This window comes from Danio rerio, chromosome 5, assembly GCF_052040795.2.
Source record: "Danio rerio strain M-AB ecotype USA chromosome 5, GRCz13ab, whole genome shotgun sequence".
NCBI classification, from domain to species: domain Eukaryota; kingdom Metazoa; phylum Chordata; class Actinopteri; order Cypriniformes; family Danionidae; genus Danio; species Danio rerio.
In genome coordinates this window covers 19,299,786-19,320,910 of record NC_141025.1, presented here as the reverse complement: position 1 = coordinate 19,320,910, position 21,125 = coordinate 19,299,786, and the positions used below count along the sequence as shown (strand labels likewise).

Here is a 21,125-nt window from a genome sequence, read left to right as displayed (position 1 = left end):
TATCTTTAAAAAGGGGGGAAATGTATTTTTATTACTGACAGAAAATAAATTTTAGGATGACAGAGCACAATGGACAATAATAATTTAAGCTGATAAATATAACCTGACTAAGTTAGCTATTTCTATCATTCATTCTTCTGTCAGCAAGTGGCGTTATTGCTGTAAATGAATATTAACATGTAGATGTCTTCAGTACAATACTATAATCAAAGGTATTGAATTTGGGGCAGACTGGACATTGGAAGTATAAGTTATAACAGCTTGTTTTTCCATAATTAAACACTGAGGTTTGTCAGGCTGCCACAGACACACACCTTTGTATGAAAACTCCAGATTTTCACAATATATCATCGCTGGAGCTTTTGAATAACACCACCTAAATGTGGTGCTGATATGATAACATTTGTAGGAGGAGTTTGTTGGAGTGTAAAATATGTAATTTCCTGTTGCCAATAGGTGGCGCTATGACTGTAACTGGATATTGGCATGACAATGTGTTCAGATCAGGATAAAGGCTTAAAACCAATTGAGAGTGATTAAACAGGAGGTACATTTCAATTACAATTTGTATTTGTGATTTTATATAATGTACAATTTTTTTTATTATAAATGTTATTAACCCAGGTGTTGTTTTGAATATATTTTGCCCAAAATTGGATTGAAATAACCCAGCATTTATTAGAGTATTTATCTCAGTGCGATGTAACAGTAGCCATTTCATTTGATTAGCAATTATTCCCCTGCCTTATGCGGATCAGTGGCTCAATACATGTAAAACTGAGATATGTCTGTTAATGTGGATAAACTTGGGTTGTTTTATCAGCCTCAGCAGAGAAGTGCGATGGTGTGTCAGAGCCTCCAGAATGTTTTCTAATGTCATGTTTTTGATGTTGTGATATGGCCACATGCCACTTTAGCTGCCATTTTCCTGTGCCATTAGCCTCGCGGTCCCCAGCCCTGACACAGTCATTTCAGCTGCTCTTAGAACAACACTGCAGATGATCAGAAAGACGGCTGGATTGAAAAAGGTGCAAATTGCAAGAACAGAGATGGGAGAAAAAGTAGAGAAATTGAGCGTAGCATCCTTGCAGAGGATTCTGGGTAATTGCTCTTTCAGGAGTCACACACATACACACACAAACTCGAGGGTGCCTTTTATCAAGTACGCTTGTGTTTTTGTGTGGCAGAACATTACATCCTATATAAAAACATGCGCAGCTTGGGATCTGTTCTACATCCTCTCTCGTGTGTGTGTGTGTGTGTGTGTGAGAGAGAGGCAGTGCATTTACTTTGATGAAATGACATTTTAACTCATATTTTCACTGTAATTGCTTGTGTTGAATGAATCACAGTGCATTTTAGTTGAACTTGCTTTTAAAAGGGTCTTTGTTTAACTGTCTGTTTATAATGGCAATTCAATCCATCTTTTCTTCTCTCTCTCGCTCTCCACCTCCTAGATCAAGTATTTCTTGATCTCTTGACATTATCTTTTTTTCTTTCCAAATAATTTGCTTCTGTTAATTTGGTTTAGTGTGGTTTAATATCATAAATATGTGGAAAAAGACTACAGTTGATACAAATGGAAATTAAATTTCATGCTTAGTGCCCAGTGCCATGGAAAACAAGTACGCTATAGAGAAATATATATATATATGTGTGTGTGTGTGTGTGTGTGTGTGTGTGTGTGTGTGTGTGTATATATATATATATATATATATATATATATATATATATATATATATATATGTGTGTGTGTGTGTGTGTGTGTGTGTATACATGGACACCAATACTCAGATAATTCATTTAAGATGATACTCTGATTAAGAGTCCACCATGTAAACAGTAATTTTTGATTACCTTCATTCTACTAAAGTCATAATTGAACTAAACCGAAATCAAATTAAAACATGTTGATTATGGCGATTTTAGCCACTTTATTGAAGTGCAATACTGACATGTAAACACCTTAATTAAACTATTAATGTTATTTGTGCAATTAACGTCTGGATATTCCATACACACATGCCTGTATGACACTATTTTCTGCTCCTACCGAGTCAGTGAAGAACTACAGACACCTGCATCATAAAACGCAGAGGTTTTTTTCCCATATGGCATGCGGTATCAAATTCATTTAAAACAACACTCTTCCAGCAGTTCATACTGGCATACAATATCTCAGTTGTCATGGGGTGCATGCATTAAATGTTCCTGAAGGAAAGTGAAAGTTCAGAGAGAATGTGGATAGCATGGTGATGCAATGACGTTAATCATCATCATAGTGCTATATTGTGTAAAACGGGATTATGAAAGAAACATTCAAAAAGCAACTCATGTAAACACCTTAATCATATTATTGTCTTATTTAGATTAAGGCAAATAATTCCATTACTGATGTCAGTGTAAACGTAGTCAATAACTGCAAGTTTATATGTTAAATTGGCCTCATTGACAGTACTTAACCTTCCCAATGATGGGTTGCTGGAAGTGCATCCGCTGCGTAAAACATGTGCTGGATAAGTTGGCGGTTCATTCCGCTGTGGCGACCCTGGGTTTATAAAGGGACTAAGCCGAAAAGAAAATGAATGAATGGCAGTGCTTAACAAGGTGGTTTTGTGTTTTTGACTTTTTGTTGTATTTCCAAATACTTTTTAAACTTTATATTGATATTAAACTGATTACTTTGGTCCATAGCTGATAATTCTATATATAAAGAAAAAAAAAACTCTTTGAAATGTTTAAGTAAAGGAACGTAATTCTTAGAATCCAGAACCATGTTAACTATAGACCATCAGCACAGTCAGTTAGGTACAGTATCTAACCGCAGTACATTTAAAGGTCTCATGAAGTGCTTTGAAATATGCATTTTTATTCAAGGTTTGACGTCATCTGGAGAAAGGGTGAAACATAGTGTAGCACGAGTACTTTATGATTGCTTATGAGCATCAAAAGTGGCGGATCTGTTCGGCGAAATATTTGACTTCGTGTCACCGCATTGCAAACGATTAAAACAATATAACTAAAGAAATCTCAGCTGTGCTGAGGGACAGCGCTTCTCTACTGAACAGCGCATCATCGATGACATGAGCATGCCCTGAATGTAATGTGAGTGCGGGCCATCGGGGGAGACGGGAGGGGGGATAAGAGTGCTTTGGCCTGGTTGAAGGCAACTGTACATAGTGTGAGTATGCCCATAGTGTTAAGATTTCTTTGATGACACATATACAAATTTTCGGTTTGATGTTTCATATTCAAACTCATCACTAAACTTTCATGTATAAAATGCTTGGTTACTTGGTAAAAGACTGGTATTTGAACTTTTTTAAAAATATATATTTTATTCAGGCGAGGCAGTGGCGCAGTAGTGCTGTCACCTTAAAGCAAAAAGGTCGCTGGTCCGAACCTCGGCTCAGTTGGTGTTTCTGTGTGGAGTTTGCATGTTCTCCCTGCCTTCGCGTGGGTTTCCTCTGGGTGCTCCGGTTTTCCCCACAGTCCAAACACATGCGGTACAGGTGAATTGGGTAGGCTAAATTGTCTGTAGTGTAAGTGTGTGTGTGTGTGTGTGTGTGTGTGTGTGTGTGTGTGTGTGTGTGTGTGTGAATGTGTGAGTGGATGTTTCCCAGAGATGGGTTGTGGCTGGAAGGGAATCCGCTGTGTAAAAACTTGCTGGATAAGTTGGCGTTTCATTCCGCTGTGGCGACCCCGGATTAATAAAGGGATTAAGCCGACAAGAAAATGAATAAACGAATGTTTTAAACTACTAGTTGAAGTAGGGGCGGCATGGTGGCTCAGTGGCTAGCACTGTCACCTCACAGCAAGGTCACTTGTTCGAGTACCAACTGGGTCAGTTGCCATTTCTGTGTGGAGTTTGCATGCTCACTCAGTGTTTGCGTGGGTTTCCTATGGGTGCTTCAGTTTCCCCTAGAGTCCAAAGACATGCGGTACAGGTCAATTGAATAAGCTAAACTGGCCATAATGTATGAGTGTGAATGAATGAGTGTGTATGGCTGTTTCACAATACTCAGTTGCAGCTGGAAGGGCATCTACTGCATAAAACATATGCTGGAATAATTGGCGGTTCGTTCTGCTGTGGCAACCTCTGAAATAGAAACTAAGCTGAAGTAAAATGAATTAATGAATTTGAATTAAACAAGCCTATCTTGTTACACTTCTTCATCTCTCTTGCTTGTATTGTTAGGAGATAATTATTAACACAGTACACTGAGGAACATGCTTTTAAAATAAAAGCGGTCAATAAACCACAAAAGCAGTGTGATCTACACACACACACACACACACACACACACCATGCACATTCATTTCAAATTTCAGCGTGTCCCTATGGTGACCCTGAGCTGTAATAGTGAGATGTGACTGCTTCACGCTGCTTGAGCTCTCGTGTGTGCGCGTGTGTGTGATTTACCGTCGGGAAAATGACAGTGCTCTGTTCACCATGACAACGTCACACAGACACATCCCATCAAAGTGTCATAAATGTCCAGCGGACACAGACCATCATTAATCATCACAGAGAGTAAAGAGGGCAAAACAGAGAGAAAAGATGAAGTCCTGATCTAAAAAGAGCAGCGAGAGAAACAAGGAGACACTCACTAGACTGTTTCCCCCATTTTCACATAATTATGTGAAAGAGCTACTCCGTCTTTTCTTCAGATAAGTGTAATTGTGGCTAGTGATGGGGAAGAATCATAGCAAATGCCACAGCCATTACCAAACCCACAAAACAATCCGTTTTCTCCATCCACCTCTGCTTCACCTCTCTGTGTGTTTCTGTGTCTCTCAAACCGCAGGTCTCGCTCGGCTGTGATGAGGTACTGGTGAATGGCAATGAGAAGAGGGGGCGTGTCTCTCTTCAAGTGAACTTTACCTACCTCTATTTGACCAGCCAATTAGAGCTCACCGTCTGGGTGCCACGATTACCGCTCCAAATTGACGTCTCTGATGTGGAACTCAACCAAGTCAAAGGATGGCGGGTGCCCATCATCACTAACAAGAGGTGTGTGTTATGTAACAAAGGTGTCTTTGTACTGTATACACTCAACAGCCATTTTATTATGTACACATTACTCACACAGTGCCCTTTTGCCTTGAGAAATACCTAATACTATGTAGTATAAATTCAGCAAGATTCTAGAAGCATTCCTCTGAGATTTTAGTCTATATGATGGCATTAAGCAGATGCTGCAAATTTGTCGACTGCACACTTATTATGCAAATGTTCCATTCCACCACATCCCAATGGTGCTCTGTTGGATTAAGATTTGGGTACTGTGGAGATCAACTCACTGTCATGTTCAGGAAACCAGTTTGGGATGAATTGAGTTTTGTGATATGGTGTGTTATCAAGCCAGGATTGACATAGTTAGCAACAGTGTTCCAGGAGGCTGTGGTGTTTAATAGTAGCCCCATTATGGATTTTAAAAACTTAGCATTCGCACAGTGTTTAACACCACAGCAAGCCTATTTTTTTGTTTTTTAAAAGATGTCTAATAGACGTCTAAACATAGTCATCTTAGCTAAAACAAGGCTAAATTTGGGTTGTCAAAGAAAATCGAATAGACGTGTAAGTATAGGCCAAAACTAGACTACTCGTCAAATAAACAGAAATGAATAACTACACATATAAAGTCTGTCTATTTGACGTCTAGTCTAGGTTTGGGCAATTTTTAGATGTAAATTGGATGTTCAGACAGCCCAAGTTTAGCCTTGTTTTAGTAAAGCTGTCTACGTTTAGCTGTGTATTAGATGTCTATTAAACAAAAATTTGTTTGCTGTGACAGCCCTAAATGAATGATAACATCCAGCTGAGTTTTAAATCTGAAAATGTACTGTGTATAAAGTTAGCAATCCTCAAAAAGAAAGAGTTGACTAAGGTGTCGTTAACATGATTTGTTCTTCAAATTCACATTTAGGCATTTTGTCATGACTTCTGAGTGACAATACATTTTTTATCTTCCTAAAGATGAGGCTGTGAGGAATTAATGGTTAAAGTAAATTTCCACAACAATACCACTGTATAGCCCCAACCTTGAGCTATCTTCCTATCATTTTCTGATAACTACTACAGTGTGGGATTCGCCAGACGTTTGTTATTAAAGAAAGGATCATTACCAAGGACTGTAGATCAGGGGTGCCCAAACTCAGTCCTGGAGGGTCGGTGTCCTGCAAATTTTCGTTCCAACTTGCCTCAACAAACTTGCAGGGATGTTCTAAAAAGCCTAGTAAGAGCTTGATTAGCTAGCCCATGTGTGTCTGATAGGGTTGGAACTAAACTTTGCAGGATACCGGCCCTCCAGGATCGTGTTTGGGCACCCCTGATCTAGATATACATGGGGCTTTTGTCAGACCTTGACAATACACAGTTTATTTGGACCAGCGTCCTTTTCCTCTAAATCACAACCTGTATGTGTGATTGTTATAATTGACTTCATGTTATCTCTAACAGGAAAACAACATGTACTTGTTTGTTTGTTGTTAGCCACGTGCACCATGTACTGTAGGTTTCTGTTTAACTGGCTAAAGCAGCTATTATACTGGACAGTGAGAGCATTGTGCTTTGAAACCCATTCATTTCAATGGCTTGAGCCGCATTAACCAGAGCACACACACACACAACAGAGCACAACTTTAAGCTTACTTGCAAGTCACAGTCAAACTTTGTAGTAGTTCAACTTTGCTGCTGCCCAAAAATGTGATGATTAATACTGAATGTTTGTCATTGTTATTACATGAAGTTGTGATCAAGAACAGGCCAATACCCTGGTGTACAAGCTGCATTTCTTTATCAATACATTCCTGCATTGAGCTCACACATACATACTCTATACCATGGCTGCTTGTTGCTTCAACAAAGTTTTGATAAGCCGTGTTGGGTGTCCGACACCCACTGCACACAACAAAACAGGCCAATTAGCACAGATTAGCATCAGAAAATGAAGGGGTGAAAATTTATTTGCTGAACAAATCATAGGGGGGTCATTGGTATAATTGAGCATAAATTCATATTTTAAGACAATAAAAGTGTTTTGACCTTGCATGCATATCAGGGACTCCTGAAACCACAATATAAACCTTTTGTAATCCATAATAGGGTTTTTTTAAATGATGTTGGTACTAAAGGGCTCAAAGCTTGTGAAGAAATTATCCCCACACCATTATACCACCAGCAACCTGAAACTGTAAAACAGGCAGAATAGATCCATGATTTCATGCTGTTTTTGGCAGACTCCTCAAACTATGCCATTTCTTTTCCCAGTCATCTCAATCTCTATATTTCAGTGAGCCTGAGTTAATTGTAGCCTCCGTTTTTCCAGTGTTTCCAGCTGACAGGGATGACATCAGTGTGCTCTTCTTCTGCTGCTATAGCTCATCTGCTTCAAGGTTTGATGTGTTCACAAATGCTTTTCTGCAGACCTTGGCTGTAACGAGTGGTTATTTGAGTCACTGCTGCCTTTCTCTCAGCTTGAAACAGTGTGGTCATTCTCCTGACCTGTGGCATCGAGGCTATTTTACCTTGAGCTCACTGGATGTTTTCTCATTTTTCAGGCTGTTCAGACCTTTCTTTCTTTTACTGCCACCAATAACTATGCCACATACAAAGTCACTTCAACTACCTGTCTTTCCCATTCTAATGTACAGTTTCAAACTTCAGCAGATCATATTGGCCACATCTACATCATGCCTAAATGCATCGGGCTGCTGCCTTGGAATTGGCTAATTAGATATTTGCAATCAAATGGTGTATTTAATAAAGTGGCCAATTAGTTAACGTGTGTGCGCAGATGTGAGGAGGCATGTTGTTTTTTTGTTTTTGTTTTTTTTCCAGCCAGCACAGCACAGATCATGTACCATCCCTTTCATTTTCATGCTATATGCTATGTGTGTGTGTGTGTGTGTGTGTGTGTGTGTGTGTGTGTGTGTGTGTGTGTGTGTGTGTGTGTGTGTGTGTGTCTGTGTCTTTTTTCACAGACCAATTCTGCTTGTTGGCCTTCAGTCTGTCTGCTGGGCCCATTTTTCAATTTGGCCAATTTCTGTCTCTCTGCCTGTAACAACAAAACCACTGTTACCACCAGGAACCACATGCACACACACACACACACACACACACACACACACACACACACACACACACACACACACACACAGACTTAGGCCCCACGCAATGCTTCCCCCCTAGGTGAACAGAAAATTTGAAGTAATCACCGTTTCAGAGAGAGAAATAAAATGGGGAAAAAGAAAAGAGGCAAAGGAAAAGAAAACCAAACAGAAGAAGCAGGCACACATAATAAAATACACAAAAAATTTAAAGAAAAGTCAAGGAAATGGAAAAGAAAAGGATCATTGCTGAAGAACAGGAATTATTTTTGTCAAAATACCAGCTTTACTGGAATTTGCCAGCCTAATTTATCTAAATGTAGGGATGACTGATGTAAAACTGACGTTTCGACACATTGTCAAGATCCCAAAGTGCAGGTGTGTTTACACTACACTGAAGCATGATCCAATACACCCAGGTCACATGACTAAGGTGATTCAAAGCATCGGTCATTTCAGAAGCGTTTGAAGACCTGGCAAATCTGTGCTTGACTGACAGGGTCTCATGTAGCCTAGTGAACCGTAACTGTGCTGCAAATGTCCCAAGTTCAAATAACGACTTCTACCAATACTCAGAAATTATGACGACGTATTTTAATAATGTTGCTGTTTTATTACCAAAACAAAACACATTTATTCATAAAGTGTTCATTCGGATGTTAGGCCAATGTTAAAACAAAAACATGTTACAAGAACAGAGCATTTAAAAACGAGTATCTATAGCTGCATCACCCTGGATTCGAACCCATTATCTCTGTATGCTAGACTGGAACTCTCACCGCATCACTAAATCACTTAAAACCTCAACTCTACAGTGTGGGGTTTAATACCTCAAGTTGCTTAACTGTTTCTTTGCTGAAGCTGTTTCAGAGCAATACATGAAAAATAACAACTACAGTAGGTGTCACTGTAGAGACGGGTTTCGAAACGTTTCGAAGCTTCGACACATTTGGTTCGACAGTTTCAGTGTTTCACGAAGCCTCGCTTTGCCCACCATTAGCTGAATGTATTATAACTGCTTACTTCTCAGCCCAAATATATGATTTGAAGAAGTCAAGCAAAATGTGCTTTTTGTCATTTATTTTTTTTCTGTCATTTGCTTCCAAATTCCTAAAGGAGTTTGCAGGAGACAACTGATGGATTGATTTACTGATTGATTTAATAAGGGTTTCAGTTGACAAGGTAGAAATTAGATGTGAGAACAATGTGAGAACAATGTGAGAATGTGATGATTTATACTGCATTTCTTCTCGCAAAACTGGTGACACTTTTTATTTTGGAGCTTTCTTGGTTTGTTTTGCTAGTTGCACTGTATGCAGGATTTCTGCAGATATCATAATGTCAAAATTTTTAAGACCTTTTTAAGACTATCAACTATTAATTTTTAGACCTACGTCACAATATCAAAAATATGTAACACATAAAGAGAACACTCAAAAATCACAAAATTTGTGGCAAAAGAATTCTTAAGGCTGATTTATACTTTCGCCTGACACCATATCGCACATCTCCACTGACTGCACACTCACCTCAAATGGACGAGACTCTTTAAGACGATAGAGGGCGGTCAAAAGAAACCCACCCAATAGTTTTGAACTAACTAATTTTTATAGTTTTTTTTAATAATTTATTATAATGATTATATATATTTTTATAACCATTTAAATCAAATGTTGATGCATCACTTGTTTTTGTTCATATCTCGGACAGTTTTACCTATTAAAGTTAAATATTAATGACAACAGAATATGAATTGCTCTACAATTATATTTTGGAAGGAATAAAAGTAAAAAAAAAAAACTTACAAAAAATACTGAACGTTTCAAAAAAAAATTGTCCACTCTGCCTGCCAAAATCAAGTCGCATGCACCCAAAGCGAACCTGCAAACAAATCGATGATGTCACAATCGCCACGCGCACTAAGATCAATAACAGAAAGCTGATTGGCTATTGCATGTTGGTCAAATTTGTAGTTGTAATACCGCAAATTACAATTAAACTAGTGAAAGAAAGATCTACAACACGACGAAAACCACAGCACAACAACAAAAAAGACTTTAAATGAGTATTAGATGTAGCGTTACATGGCTGCAACACACTTATGTCACGTTTTTCCTGATTTGCTAAAGTACTTAACGTCACACTTCACTGCTATTATATTCTCCAAACATGCAAATTTGATGACTTCTTTCTGTGTTGGCCAGGCCGACGCGGGACAGTGAGGATGATGAGGAGGATGAGAGGAAGGGCAAAGGCTGTGCCCTGCAGTATCAGTATGCTCTGGTGCGTGTTCTCACACACTTTGTAGCCGAGCCAGCTGACCCTGGCGGAGAGTATGTGCACATGCTTGGATCTGATTGGTCAGCTGACATCACAGACATGGTCCTGGACTTCCTGAAAGTGGAAAATACACGCATTGCCCGACTGATTGATGGAAGGATTTTGGCTGGAAGATCCCCAGGCAACACCAATATACAGGTAACTTATCTATTTATGTATGTTATGTGTGTGATGTAGGTTTTATTTTATTTAGTATTGATTGTGTTCATTACTTTGGGCAACGCTGTGTTGTAAAAAATGTGCTATATGTATGTGCTATATACATAGTTATAACGAACTAACTATACAAGTCATCCATTCACTCAACTTTTGTTTGATCGGTCATTCCATTCATCCACCCAAATTTTGCTCTGTCATTTCATCCATCATCCATCCAACTAACTTTTGTTCTGTCATTTCATTAATCTATCCATCCATCCATCCATCCAACTTTTGTTTAATCTGTCATTTCATCAATCCATCTACCCATCCAACTTTTTTTCTGTCATTTCATCAACCCATCGATCCATCCGTCCATCCATCCATTCATCCATCCATCCATCCATCCATCCATCCATCCATCCATCCATCCATCCATCCAACTTTTGTTCTATCTATCATTTCATCAATCCATCCATCCAACTATTGTTCTCTGTCATTTCATCAACCCATCCATCCATCCATCCATCCATCCATCCATCCATTCATCCAACTTCTGTTCTATCTATCATTTCATCAATCCATCCATCCAACTATTGTTCTCTGTCCTTTCATCAACCCATCCATCTATACATACATCCATCCATACATCTATCCATCCATCCAACTTTTGTTCAATCTGTCATTTCATCAACCTATCCATCCATCCAACCAACTTTTGTTCTATTCGTCATTTCATCAATTCTTCCATCTATCAATCCATCCATCCAACTATTGTTCTCTGTCATTTCATCAACCCATCCATCCATCCATCCATCCATCCATACATCAATCCATCCATCCATCCATCCATCCAACTTTTGTTCTATCTGTCATTTCATCAATCCATCCATCCGTCCATTCATCCATCCATCCATCCAACTTTTGTTCTATCTGTCATCCATCCATCCATCCATCCATCCATTGAAGTTTTGTTCAGTCATCCATCCATCCATCCAAGTTTTGTTGTCATCCATTCATCCATCCATCCATCCTTCCATCTATCCATCCATCTTTTTTGTCGGTCTGTCTGTCTGTCTGTCTCAGTTATGTGAGCAGTCTTTTAAATAATCTCTACTTTATTTAGAGTATTCACTGTTGACAAATAAAGAAAGAAGCTGAGAGATAGTAACACCTCCCTTGTCTCAACCAGCGGAAACATTCACCCCCGACTGTAAAGATGTTATTGCATGATGTGAGTGATAACAAGCTTGTTTGCCTACAGGTGTTAAAAATCTGAGCCCTGTTCAGTGCTTATTCCCAAATCAAGCGTTCTGCCGGAAACCAGCTTACTAACAGGCCCCTGTGTGTTTATGTTAATTTCCTCTGCATATGTGTGTTCATGTCTGACGGGTTGCATTTGCACTTTTATGTATTTCACATGTTAGTCTAAATGGGTTGTGGTTATATAAGACTTCACACGTGGTGTATTATGTTTTTACTTTTGCGTGGAAATCACAATGTTCCTTTTTCATGTTGTACATCTCCTTGTCATTCAGACTTTCGCCACCCCTTTGATTTCCTGCCATCTTTTTCTCAGCTTGGGAATCCTCATGGTGTCAGTCAGCAGTTTGAGTCCATGGCACTTCACAATGACACGTTGATTCCGGGACACCTTTGTACACCTGTCATACTGTCTGTCTGTCATAATAAAGCAATTGCGAATTGTCAGTTTGCATCTTTTGTAAAGATGAGAGATGTTATATAATAGAACCATGGGCAGAAAAGGAGTTTCAAATAGTTATTTAAATAATTTAAAACATTTAAAGGAAAATAGATTAATTTAACACCAGTGATAAGCACTTTTTTAACTGACGATGGTTATGGCAATTGTTATTTTAGTTTTGCAAAGGGCAATCTTGCGTGTCCAATTACTTTATTGTGTATTTCATAGGTTACTACAAATACACAGACACAAAACAATTACAAGATATGATCCATGAAAAAAATATTCTTCGTGGACATCCTGTCATTCTTGTTGGCCTTGCTAAAGAGATTACACTTTTTCCAATTGCTCTTCCACAAGCATGTTACTACAGTTCAGGATTGCGAATGTAGTGATTGTGATGGGAGCAATCTCTCTCTCTCTCTTCTCTCTCTATTCAATAATTGCTTTATTGGCATTACAAATATTACAAATCTATTGTCAAAACAGTTATAAAGTTTACATAAAAAAAAAAAGAAAATGCATATATAATAAAAACACAGTAAACAGTAGTAATATATATATACATATATATATATATATATATATATATATATATATATATATATATATATATATATATAGATATATATATATATATATATATATATATATATATATATATATATATTTATATATAATTAAATTATAGATAATATATCATATTATTTAATATATCATATTATTATTCAGTACATCAGAGTATTATTCAATCTCTCTCTCTCTCTCTCTCTCTCTCTCTCTCTCTCTCTCTCTCTAACAGAACAGGGAATTTTTGACAGTATTCATATTTCTTTTGTTTTTGACTTAGTCCCTTTATTATTCCGGGGTCGCCACAGCGGAATGAACTGCCAACTTATCCAGCATATATTTTACGCAGCAGATGCTCTTCCAGCTACAACCTATCTCTGAGAAACATCCATACACTATGGACAATTTAGCTTACCCAATTCACCTGTACCGCATGTCTTTGAACTGTGGGGGAAACCGCAGGACCCGGAGGAAACCCACGCGAACGCAGGGAGAAAAGTGTAAAATCTACAGATGTTTCTGTAAACAGTCACATGTCAGAGTGCTTACTGATGAACGATTATTTAATTTATTTTATTTACATATTGTTATTTTAATTCAATTAGTTTTTCAGTGAGTGCTGATAGTTTTAACTATCAGTTTTAGTTTATCATTTATTGTAAATTGTATGTGTTTAAAAAAAAAGGTTTCCTAAAATAACCTTGACTGGAAGATATCTGAAAGTGTCATTAAATTGAATTAAAGTGTCACATTAAATTAAAGTGATTTTTTCCCTTCAATTGTCTTTTTTCATACTGCACATCAGTCTATTTGTAGGTCAAGAATTATGCTTTGAAAAACTGTTCTTTTACTAAAATAGAACTAAGCACAAACCTCAAAACTGAGTGTATATTGTTCTCTAGACAGATCAGGTTAAGCACAGAGTGGCGAATGCATTTTATTTGTACCGTGTGTAGACTGGCTCCATTTCTTTGTATTTCCCAGGTGATCTTCCCTTTGTTTTACTCTATTCTGGCTGAGAGGGCCATCACAGTGCTGGATGATAAAGTGAGCATCACAGATCTGGGAGTTCAGCTGGTGGGCTCCTTGAGTCTCTCACTACAGCCCAGTTCCATCAACAGCAGATCCTTCTACATCACGACTACTGCTCAGGACCTGTTGCACACACCCAAACAGGTAAGAGCCATGAGAACTGACCACTAGAATGACTCATTTACTACCACATATGACTATGAAGAATATGGAAACTGGTATGGGTTTCACGCATTAGCTATAAACAGTATAGGTTGAAGCTATAGAGAACTGGCTTGAACATTGCAGAAATTAAAGTCGAAGCTACTGTGAATTGGCAGTAACACTCTAAAAGCTAGACTTTACAACTGCAATCTGCTGAAAGGTAGCTATCCAGGAACAGGATTGGTGACCCCTGTTCTAAAATTAGAAGCTAGTCAATTAAACTTAGAAGCTAGACAATTTACTCTTTTTTAAATCATCTATAAATGTTACATTTTATTTTTCCCTGTTATTGTTTTACTTGTTTTACACAGTTAGTTTAATTGTTCTGTTCTGAATATCTTTAACATACATACATACATACATACATATATATATATATATATGTATGTATGTTAAAGATATTCAAAACAAAACAATTAAAATAACAGTGTACAGTATATATGAGCAATGCTCATATATATGTGAGCCATATCACATGAGTACATATTAGTGCCGTTATCGGCGTAACCACGAGACTCTTATCGCGCAATAAAAAATAAAAAAACATCTCAAATCTATTCTCAAAGTTGGGTAGGGAGCTGGGTCTTTTCTACGCAGGCTATGATGACCTTCACCTTGATATTTTAGCGCGGATGTATACCTGACCGGTGAGCCGTCTGACAAAAAAGTACCCTTTTAAATCAAATCAGCAGGATGCCTGACTTTAGTTTGGCAATTTCACTTTATCTCATGAACATTTCATTCATGCCCCGTGACAAACTGCGGTATAAGACGCAATTAAGGATTAAGGACTGGTGAGAGTGTTACGGAATTTAATAACGCACGCCAAATGGAAAGAAAAAAAAAAACTTCCGCATTTCGTGATGTGTGTGTGTGTGTGTGGTCCTTTACTGACAGCAGCGTGTGTGGATCTTGTCGAAAAATATGGCAAAAAGTCCTACATGACGGTGTTTACTGATCGCGGTGGTTACTTTAATAATGCCACTAATATATGCATACTTCACATGTCTTAATTCCATTTTTGTTTAGTTTAGTTATGATTTTAGTTGTATTAAGGTAATCAAAAACCACTGTTTCCAGTTTATGTAGGCATACAGTTCAAAATTCCCATTTAAATGAATAAACAGTTAGTAAACACAAGAACATCATATTGAACATCATTTATTTTCATCACCAATTATCATAGTAGAACAGTTTCTCAAGCAGTTTGTGATACATTTTGGAAACAGGAGATGAGCCCCTGGTCTGATGTGCCACCTGGCTTGAGAAACCCATTCTCAAAGACCTATTATTTGGGTAGCACACATATTCTGAATGCCTTCGGCAGAATTCAAATGATATATATATATATATATATATATATATATATATATATATACTAAATGTGTGTGTGTGTGTGTGTGTGTGTGTGTGTGTGTGTGTGTGTGTGTGTGTGTATAAACGAGGATTACAATAACTCAACATAATAAGTCATATGTAAAACATTCAAAATACATGAAACGTCGGGTTCAGAAAATAGGAATTATGGCTAAAATATAGAGACTAAAATGTTCCAAAAAGTCAGGGAAAGGAACAACTATGAAAAAGCCACACCACTTAATTGACCATGCAACATTTTTGTAGACCACACCTAATACTTGTCCACAGTCTGCTCTGCCAACAGTACAGCTACCACTGCAGGAATATTTCCAGTATGCAAACACTTCCTGCAAAATGTTCTGGCCTCTGTTTGCTCTGTTAACCCATGGCCACTCACTAGAGGCACCGGTGCTCATTTTGGCAGGCATTATTATGACGGAGAAGTGAATAGCTGTAATAACCTACAGCTCCCTACAGTGCTGTTTGGAATCATCTGATTAAAGTATCTAAAATAGCGCCTCTGCTAAAAATCGAAACACTTTCCCTGGCTTCTGCCAACACTTTCCCACGCACAGGGCCCAAGGTTAACTATGTATGAATGAGAGTGGGTGGGAAAACACTGCAAGAGTCTCATTTGGAGTTGTTGGCAATTACGGATATTAAGGAAGAACGTGGTTTGTCTCATTTGAAGAAGCTGCCAACATCAAGGTGGCCACATAATCTAGAGGTTGTTCTTGTACAGTATTTTTGACACTAGCATATTTGATCTTCAGTTTGCATTTTCATTCTCTGGAGCATTTGTGATTAGATCCACACTCTCTGCATCATATATAATTATAATACATATCCTATAATTACAGTACCTTATTCTTTCCTAGCAGAGTATGATAGGTTGTTTTTTTTTCCTTAAATTATATATGACTGCAGTAGATGTTTAGATAAGCTAGATTTAATTTGATATGTTGTGGGCTTCTTGGAATATTGACACTAGTCTTAAAGGGACAGTTCCTTCGAACTTGATAGTGTTTTATTATTATTGTTAAAATATTTGGTAACACCTTATTTTGATGGTTTATTGGAGTATTAATAGACTGTCTACTTAATATCTGTTGATACTGCTCCTTCAACAGACATTTAACTGACTATAAGAAACTTTGCAACATGTCAACTTACACTAACTCTAAACCTAACCCCAACCTAACAGTCTACTAATAATCTAATGAGAATTAGTTGGCTTGTAGATGCAATGTAACTTAAATTAAAAAAACAGACCATCAAAATAAAGTGTGACCAAATGTTTGAAGAGTATAAATGCTTCCCCATACAGTACATCAGACCTCATTCATGTAACATGATCAGTATACATCTTTGTGATAATAATTAGTAAATCTTTTTTTCTTTTGAAACACAAAAGAGGATATTTAAAAACAAATGTTGCAAAATGGTAGACTTTGTTATCCATATTAGAAAAAAAAAATCCTAAGGAAACCAATGGCTGTTGGTTTGGTTTCTACTATTATGCAAAATATCTTCTTTTGTGTTCATAAAACAGAAACTCATACAAGTTTGGAATAAGCGGAGTGTGAGTTAACAATGAAAGAATTACCACTTTTGGGTAAACTATCCATAGTAACTTTTTCATCACATTAAGCTATCCTTTTCACTGCATAAGATAGTAGAAATATACTTTTTTTTTTCAGCAGAGAGTTATGATAGGAGATCATACTTCCACCTTGATTTTAAAGCCATTCAAAAAAAAAAAAAAAAGACATGTCTTCTTAATTTAGTCTTTTTACTGCAGGACTTTCTGCCAGACATGCTTTTTGTCCTTACAGTCAAGTGAAGTGGATGTTTATTGTTTCAGCATGCTAACTCAATTGCCTTTTTTTTACCTTTCAAGTATAAATTGCATAGCCTTGTATGGGTAAATCTTAACTCCTAGTACTCCTGCAGTTATCTTTGACTTCTTTTTCAGAACATGCAAGCTAACCTTGACAGCTTTGCAATTAGATGTTTCAGTCATAAGCAGTTTATGCTTTGATTCACATTTTCAGGGATTTAAAATGTTTCAGAAGTGAAGCTCTTATTCTCTGAATGCATATACAGTATATAGAGCGTCACTCTCCAAGGACGATGATGCAGTAACTATAAATATTAAGCAGGAATGTTTCTTAAGGCCAATCTATAGTTCTGTGTCGAGTGTCTATGGAAGGTGCGCAAAAGCCTTTACATAGTCAAATACCCTTTGCATATCTTGACACTAACCTCTCAAAATATGTCACTGCATATCAAGATGGCACAGATCACAAGATGTGATGAATGTTTAACTAGACTTAAGTCTAAATGAATAAAGTTGTTGAACGTTCCCACATTTTCTTTTCCTGAACGGGTGTGGTTTTATGTAAATGGAAACCAAATTGTTATGTTACTTGAAGTATACTTTAAAATAAAGTTTCAGTTCTTAATTTTCTCTTTATTTGATTACAGGAAGCCATCATCAGTGCGTGGATACAGTACAGTGATGGCTTTGTGACACCTCTCGACATCTATGACCCCAAAGACTTTACTCTAACCATCACCTCTCTGGATGAAACTGTGGTCTCTACCTATCATGACCCATCACAGCGCTGGCCTGTGGTAGTGGCAGAGGGTGAGGGCCAGGGGGCACTGCTGCGCGTAGAGATGATGATCTCAGAGACCTGCCAGAAATCTAAGAGGAAGAGCATTTTGGCAATGGGTGTAGGAAGCGTACAAGTGAAGTTTGGACAAAATGACCTGGAGCAGAGGAGTGGAACTCGAGAGGAAAACAGTCTGGACAACAGCACAAATGAACAGAGACACAAAGTTCTAGAGTCAGATAAAACAGGAGATAGCTGGAAATACGCAAACACTGCAGTAGAACGGGAAGAGTCGGTCCTCAAGAAAATCAGCACAACTGCAAAGACTACGCTAATTAGTCGTTCTGGAGGCAACAAACAGGGTGGTGGACAAAACAACAATGCTGGGGACTATACCAGTTTCCCAGTGCAGGTGGACCTTCCTGGCGGGGCAGAGAGTGACTTGACCCAAGCTCCAAGAGGTCTGTCAGACCTAGAAATCGGTATGTATGCCCTGCTCGGAGTCTTTTGCCTTGCTATTCTTGTCTTCCTCATCAACTGTGTCAGCTTTGCTTTCCGCTACCGCCACAAACAGCTTCCAGTTCTGGAGCAGGGTAACATGAATCATGCCCACGACTGGGTGTGGCTCGGCAATGAAGCGGACCTGATAGATCATCATGGCGAACACGGGCCGCTAGCACACAGTGAAGAGTGCACGACTGCGATAGATCGCAATGAGGGCTGTGAGGAGAGCAAGTATCTCCTCAACGGGAGTGGCATTCAGAAAAGCGGTTCTTCGCATGGACGTGGCATCCCCCATGTGCACTCCGATCCGCGTTCCTGTTCGGGAAATGACCCTACTGGCAAAGTCGAACCCCTTAACAATTCCCCTAGTGCTGCCAAACGCAAAAGAGTCAAGTTTACTTCCTTTGCTACAGTTTTACCAGACGAAGGTGGGCCGTACACCAACTCAATCCTTATTGGCAATGAAGATGACATTAAGTGGGTCTGTCAAGACATGGACCTGGGACATTCAGCCGAGCTCAGAAGCTACATGGAGAGACTGCAAGACAATCTGTAGGAGCTGAGAAGGAAAAGAAAGAAAGGGAAAGCAAGAGGGCGGACACACAAAAACTCACCAGAAATGCCTTTGCACTGTGGGGGAACGCAGGGAGAGTGGGAGGGAGGAATTATTTAAGTATTGAAAGTGGATGCAAGGAGTCGGAAAGAATAAAATCCATCAGGAGTCCAGAGTCAAGTAGGAAATTCACAGAAAGGGGAAATGGGTGAAGAGAGCCTGGCACGTTCATACTGGCTCCGACGAGCGGTCCAGGTGGCACAGAGAGAGCAGCTGCCAATTGACTAGCGCCGGGGACAGAACGCCAGTTACCGACACCCTGAATACACAAGCCCAAACAAGACCAGTGAGATAGAGAAAGAAAGGAAACAAACTTGACAGCTGTACAGAAAATCAACCAACAGGGGTTGTTATCTCTAATGTAATTTATTTTGACTGAAATTATACAAGTCGGAGTTCTGGACAGACTCAACAGGTCTTATTTTGTTTTAGATAATACCAGGCTGTTTTCCAGATTAGTTTGTATCCAGACCAAAACAAGCCCTCAAAGCGCCCAGACTGCCCCAGAACCAGGTGCGTGTTTGTTTTTTTACCAGTTATTTTGTACCGTCTGTCTCTCCTGCGTGAATTTCGAGAGAGCTGGGGTAGGTGGACATGTGGGATTCCCCCTGGCTGGAATTGTACCAGCTGTATCTGCACACACACTGTTCAAGGAGTCTATGAAAAACACCAAAACGCAACAGTCCTCCCTCTCCATCTCTCCTTTTGGGAATAAACCCACAAGACATCCATGATGGAAAGCAACATGACAATATAAAGACTCCTCGTACTCCGTCCATTTGATCAAGTGAATGTGGAACAATGGACTGAGGACTTCTTTGGAGCCCCACTGGGAGGTTGTTCATTTGCACAATAAGAATAATACAGAAAGTGCATATACATAGCGGCCCTCAGCTGATCTCAGACCAGCCCGCAAGACTGTCTAAACAGCAACTTATCCAGAAGATGCGATGATGAACATGGGACGGAGAGTGTAAACATACAAGCCCACAAAACTGAGTTGTGTTTGTTATAAAACCATATGATTGCTGTAATAGGAAAATATACAGAGTAGATGGTCTATTACTCTCCAGTATGGTAAATGTATGAATGTTTCTCTTTTTAATCGAGGCGAAATGTACATCATTTGCCCCCTTTTTATGAGAGAGGAGCACCTCCCCATGGTTTTTACTTGTCCTATAGGTTAAAGCAACTTTCTATTTCTGCCTCACTAACCCCAGCGTTTACCCAGCTCCTTCAATCTTTGTTGTTTATATTACTGAAGAGTTGTAGGGAAGGACAGATGTGGAAAAAAACCTTCCCTTTGAAAGCTCAGGTGAAAATACGCTCACAGATAAACAGTGGTAGAATTGAAATGTAGATTGTAAGAATGCAATATTTATTTGTAAGTGTAATATGAGATAGGATGTAAATAAAAATGATTCAAAATTTCTTGTGGACACTGCAAGAAGGCTGTTGCCTACATTTTCACAATCGACACAGTTGTGTCACGGGGCCATTTAAGTGTTTCATATTCTATGTTCAAGTCTGATTTCCACTTAAGGAATAAAAAATTTTAGGGTTTAAAATGTTCAGACATGCCGTGGGTTCTGTCAAGACATCAGATTCAAATCTTTTCACTTGATATAATGCTTCTGATTTGTTTTATTTAGAGCTACAGTAGATGTAGGGGAGAGCATGTGTGTGTGCAAATGTGCACATTAATATTTTACTAATGAAAGATTTAACCTAAATATTTTGCATTTATTTTACGCCTTTTAAAACTACCAATGTGCCAATGTAGATTCTCAAATTTATAATTTAACAAAAGCTGCACATTTATAAAAATAATTGGTAATAGTAAAATGTATTTTCATCAAATTAGGGATAGATTTATTAGTGAATTTAGTTAGGGTGGGAAGTTGCAGTTTATGATTTGATCTATATAACA

At 38.4% G+C, this 21,125-nt stretch overlaps 1 protein-coding gene across 2 annotated transcripts in view; it reads left to right on the top strand.

Annotated features, from left to right (window-relative positions):
- si:dkey-215k6.1 overlaps positions 1 to 20,639 on the top strand; it is a 344,938-nt gene extending 324,299 nt beyond the window's left edge. Inside the window, exons 6-9 of one of the 2 annotated variants that reach the window (XM_087253349.1) lie at positions 4,809 to 5,014; positions 10,317 to 10,590; positions 13,850 to 14,041; positions 17,948 to 20,639. In XM_087253349.1, the coding sequence (XP_087109475.1) occupies positions 4,809 to 5,014; positions 10,317 to 10,590; positions 13,850 to 14,041; positions 17,948 to 19,138 (1,863 nt within the window). In that variant the 3' untranslated portion in view covers positions 19,139 to 20,639. Of the gene's footprint in view, positions 1 to 4,808; positions 6,149 to 6,298; positions 7,881 to 10,316; positions 10,591 to 13,849; positions 14,042 to 17,947 lie in introns of those variants that run through there. The other variant, XR_015491055.1, reaches the window with a different exon arrangement.
- The last annotated feature ends 486 nt before the right edge of the window (positions 20,640 to 21,125 follow it).